At 38.1% G+C, this 5341-nt stretch overlaps 1 protein-coding gene across 1 annotated transcript; it reads left to right on the top strand.

Annotated features, from left to right (window-relative positions):
* Positions 1 to 821: 821 nt before the first annotated feature.
* Positions 822 to 4629, top strand: LOC126785012 (glutamate receptor 2.2-like). The gene is made up of 5 exons (XM_050510579.1): positions 822 to 1119; positions 1247 to 2592; positions 2817 to 3129; positions 3271 to 3677; positions 3808 to 4629. The coding sequence occupies exons 1-5, from the start codon at positions 822 to 824 to the stop codon at positions 4405 to 4407; spliced, it is 2964 nt and encodes a 987-aa protein (XP_050366536.1). The 3' UTR covers positions 4408 to 4629.
* Positions 4630 to 5341: the final 712 nt, after the last annotated feature.

The raw sequence follows: 5341 nt of genomic DNA, 5'->3' as shown, positions 1-5341 counted from the left end.
GAATCAATGAATCATGAAGATCAGGACCAAGTCTTTTTCAACTCCGTTATTTTCATAATAGTTGCTTCATTATTGTCACATTGTATGTTAATCTTGTTTTGTGTGATTGAATTCTCTGAGTTTGTGCAGTTTCCTGGAAATTATGCTTGATTTAATGCATACAAGACTAGATTAAGTGACCATCCAAGTTCTACGAATTGTATGCTTCTTATTCTTGTAACTGCCAAACAAAATCTTGGAGAATATTTACAGCTAATATTGGCTCTGTCCTAAGAAAGACTAAAACTAATAATACCACATTTCTTGTGATTCTAACGTTTTACTAAAACTAGTCCCGCGTTGCTCACCCAGACGAATTTTTACGTTTCGATGTCGATATAGTTTGTTATGTTTGAATATTGAACTTTGAAGTTTGAACTAGTGGCACCAATACTACACTCGAGACTGCTAGAGAAGTTTCCTGGTAATGTTATTCAATTGCTATGACTTCCTCTTTTGTAGCAATAGCATTTGATCCTTTCTCTGTCTTTCTCTCAAAGTTACACTATGATAACTCTATTTTAAGCATATGATCTTGTCACAGTGTCAATTACTTCTGGTTTATTTAGCATGCTTGTTTTCCAAGATTTTTTTTTTAATATTTAGTCAGATCTCATTGATGGATCTCATTTGTCAATTATGTTTACATCAAACGGTTGCATTTAAATTTTTCCAATGCCTGCGTATATAATGGGTTGCTTGCTGCTGCTTCTAACATAATTCCAGAGTGACTCTAGTATAAAACCGGATTAACCACCAGGCACTCTAAATATTCTGATTTGATGAGGAGCAAGCATACCAACCTTCACCTCATTGTTCCAATTCTTTTCTTATTTCATTCCTGTTCATGGGTTTCCTTGGCACTGGCACAAAACGAAACCATTATCCCAGTGCATGTGGGGGTTATTCTTGATGACCTTGAATATTCATTCACAAAGGATATTTGGTTGAGTTGCATCAATATGTCTGTCTTAGACTTCTATGCTACTCATCCTCACTACAGCACAAGGATTGTTTTGAAAACGATTGTTTTGAAAACAAGGCATAGCAAAGAAAATGTTGTCAGTGCAGTCGCTGCAGGTTCTCAATTCTCACTATTTTTTTTCGCAATTCATTTCTAATGATGGTGGTTTAGCTCTTAACTTTCATCTGTTGGATTCATAATATTCATTTTTACTTACGATTATACTTCTCTGTTGGGCTGCAGCTCTTGACTTGATAAAGAAAGAACAAGTGAGAGCCATCATCGGGCCAGTGACATCCATGCAAACAAGCTTTGTTATCAGTCTTGGAAATGAAGCACATGTTCCTATTATATCTTTTTCTGCAACAAGCCCTTCTCTTACTTCTCTCCGGATCCCATATTTCTTTCAATTTGCACAAACTGATTCTGCCCAAGTGCAAGCCATTGGTGAAATTGTTAAAGCCTTCAGATGGAGACAAGTTGTGCTTATCTATACAGACGTCAAGTATGGGGAAGGAACCATACCGTGCTTAACTGACGCCTTGCATGAAGTAAATGCTCATGTGTCATACCGCAGTGTCCTTCCCTCATCAGCCACCGATGGCCAAATCGATCAACAACTTTCCAAGTTGATTACAATGGAAGCCAGAGTCTTCATCGTCCACATGACAACTGATCTATCCTCTAGATTATTTGTCAAGGCAAAAGAGAAAGGGATGATGAGTGAAGGGTATGCATGGCTCACTACTAATGAGATACTTAATAGACTACAGTCCCAAAGTTCTACCGTCATTGATTCCATGCAAGGTGTATTGGGTGTGCAACATTTTGTCCCACCAACACAAGATCTTGAAGATTTCAAGATACGGTTGAAACAGCAATTTCATACAGACAGTCCAGCCGTTGGTGATGAATTGGATGTTTTCGGACTTTGGGCTTATGATGCTGTTTTTGCAGTGGCCATGGCAATTGAACAAGTAATTGGTCCTCCAAATACCTTTCCTGTCCAAGAGCCAAATGCTGCTTTCAACAGCTCCACCGATCTTGGAGGTTTACCGGTCTCTCCATATGGACCGAAACTTCTCGCCGCTCTGTCGACTGCTGCATTTGAAGGCATAGCTGGACCTTTCACAGTTGTTGGTAGGAAGCGTAACTCTTCTAATTTCCGGATAGTCAATGTGAATGGTGGTGCAGCAAGAACAGTTGGCTTTTGGACAGTGAAAAAGGGCCTTGTGAAAACATTGAATCCATCACCAGGCTCGAGTGAAGTTTCAAATTCCAAATTTGACTTTGGACATATTAGGTGGCCGGGAGATTCTCACTCTGCTCCCAAAGGGTGGGAGATCCCAACCAAAAGGAAAACACTGAGAATTGGAGTACCTGTCAAGGAAGATTTTACTGAGTTTGTTAAAGTAACTAAAGATCCAAGCACCAACACTACAAATGTGACTGGCTTCAGTATTGATGTCTTTAAGGCTGCAGTGGAACTATTACCATATGATCTTCCTTATGAGTTCATTCCTTTTGCAAAGTCTGATGGCACCAGCGCTGGCACTAACAAACAGTTGTGCTATGAAGTATATCTTGGGGTAACTTCCATGTGAACAAAGTCATGATCGTATTGTTCATATACATCCATAATTTTCTTTATTTGTTTTTCGCATCATACATTTTGTAATTACGAGCTTCAGATACTGATTAAACTTCTGTTTATTTGGCCAAGTTCTTAATGGAGACAAAAGAATAACAAGTGAAGGCCATTCATTTTTCTTTTTCATTTGCTGAGATAATAAATATCCTTATTTCTTTACAGAATTTTGATGCTGCGGTGGGAGATACAATTATTAGACCAGACAGGTCATTATATGTGGACTTTACAATGCCATACTCAGAATCTGGTGTAGCAATGGCCGTGCCAGTCATCAACTTGAAGAGCAAACATGTGCTGGCTTTCTTGAAGCCTTGGACACTGGACCTGTGGCTAACGATTTGTTTTTTCGTCATCTATATTGGTTTTGTGGTTTGGGTTCTTGAGCATCGAATTAATAAAGATTTCCGCGGCCCTCTCTTACATCAAGTCGGCACCAGTTTATGGTTCTCATGCTCAACCGTGGTGTTTGCACATAGTAATCTCTCCCTCTGTCTCTCTCTAATATATTTACTAAAGTTCAGTAGGTGTATTAGCTGCATATATTATATTTAATTTTTTAATCAAGAGATTTCAGGTATTATTTTTTTATTGATTAACTTTCATTTGCAATTTACAGGGGAGAGAGTTATTAGCAATTTGGCTAGATTCGTTATGATTATCTGGTTGTTTGTTGTGCTTATATTGACAATAAATTACACGGCCAGTTTATCGTCACTGTATACAGTAGAACAACTCCAGCCAACAGTTACTGACTTAGAGGTTCTATTAAGTAGAAGGGAAAACATAGGCTACATAGAGAATTCTTTTGCTTACGATCTCTTGAAAGAAATAGGTTTTAAAAATTCGATGCTGAAGAAATTTGGAACAATGAAAGAAATTGATGAAGCTCTTTCGAAAGGAACTGACAATGGTGGAATTGCTGCTTATGTTCACGGAACCCTCAAGATTAAGCTTTTTGTTGCCAAATATTGTTCTAAGTATTCTATGATTGCACCGATCTTTAACACTGGTGGATTTGCCTTTGTAAGATCTCTCTCTTATCTGCCTACATTACATAATGCATCAGAGATTTAATTCTCATGTTTGGAATTTTTCATGTTTTAAATTGTATAACTAGTTTTGTGCATGATTCTGTTTACTTACTTGCTTACAGGCGTTTCCTAAACATTCCTCACTTGCAGCCGATATTTCACAGGCAATCCTAAACATGACCGGAGGAGATGAGATATTGAAACTTGAAAAAAAATGGATCGGGAAAGAATCTAGTTGTCAAGACTCGAATGATGCGACCATTCCCAGACACAGTCGTGGGCTTGGTAGCTTTTGGGTTCTGTTCCTCATTGCTGGTTTGACTTCAGTACTTGCAGTAAGCGTGTATATAGCTTCCTTCATTTATAGGCACAGGTACGTGCTGGTGCAACCAGGTGATGCAGAACGCTCAACATGGAGAACCATCCAAGCTCTAATCAAAATTTTCAATGAAAAAGACCTCGACTCTCACACTTTCAGAAGGAGTAATCGACAGGGAGATGCAGTGATGGTCATGGACTCACCCAACAACTTCCCAGCAGCTTTAGTTCACCACATTTCGGATTACACTGATCAATTGAACGCTTCATTTATTGGAGAGCAACAAACAAGCACAATCGCTGAAGCGCCTTCAGACGTACCACTTCCTTCAGATACTGAGGTTGTGATCAGAGTTGACGAAATGCACAGAACTACTTCAAACACAGCTTCAGAATGCAACTGATCAGTGTCACATACATACATTTCATCATTGTCCAAAATATGTGTATGCATATGGACGAAAGATCGTCAACTAAACTAGACCCACTTCTATTCATTTCCTTCTTGTATCAGGGTAATCAGCCACATATGTAAGTATTTCCTCAACTAATTAATTGAAGTCCCATAATTCTTGTATGTATCCTGATAGTTTATGGACGAAATTGTCCAGCATTCCTTTAAAGTCTAAAGTCTAAACACCCTCCCTGGCCTCCCAGTTTGTAGAATTCACTTTCAACAAAATATGTGATTTTTATTAGAGATGAAGTAAAAAAAAAATTATTTTCGATAAGGTTGCACAAACCGCTTGTGTTCAATGGGCCGTTAATTCATAATAGACATCGTTTCCTTCATTTTTGTTTTTCTTTTTTTTAAATCATTCCTAATTTGAGGGGGACAAGAATCACAAGTCAGTTTGTATATTGCTTGTGTGACTAAGATTTGTTTGGGCATCTCTAAAGACATGTTGCATGAGCTGCTCTTAAAACAATCACAAATTTGCTTTTGAATTATTGTCGTGAATCTCCAAGAGATATTTCATCCTTGCTCTTTATAGACTTATGAGACTCCATAGTCTGGTTGTCCATTAAATAGAGTTTATCTTGTCCTATTGGTCAAGAATGACTTGAGGAGCTAGGTTCCGTCCCACCAACACAATGCAGACATCAACAAAATATAAACTAACGAAAGCATCCCTATTAGATTAGTGGAATGATCACCCTGTTTTTTTTTTTTAAGAAATGAATCGAATTCACCCGCTAGGAAACGCCATAACGACCACAAATGATCAAGAAATAGGATGACAGTCATCCTAAGGCCAACTTACACTAGGAATGTAAATAACTGCGCACATAGCGCTTATGCAAACTAAAAATAAGATAAAAAAACGAAATTAACTC

This window comes from Argentina anserina, chromosome 2, assembly GCF_933775445.1.
Source record: "Argentina anserina chromosome 2, drPotAnse1.1, whole genome shotgun sequence".
Lineage (NCBI taxonomy): Eukaryota > Viridiplantae > Streptophyta > Magnoliopsida > Rosales > Rosaceae > Argentina > Argentina anserina.
Note: the sequence above shows the minus strand (reverse complement) of the source record. Positions and strands in the feature narration are given on the sequence as shown.

Bases quoted from the DNA above. Each gene is read 5' to 3' on its own strand.
- LOC126785012 (XM_050510579.1), top strand. From the start codon at position 822: ATGAGGAGCAAGCATACCAACCTTCACCTCATTGTTCCAATTCTTTTC. The intron at 1,120-1,246 runs GTTCTCAATTCT...GTTGGGCTGCAG, and splicing joins TGTCAGTGCAGTCGCTGCAG to CTCTTGACTTGATAAAGAAA. The intron at 3,130-3,270 runs GTAATCTCTCCC...TGCAATTTACAG, and splicing joins AACCGTGGTGTTTGCACATA to GGGAGAGAGTTATTAGCAAT.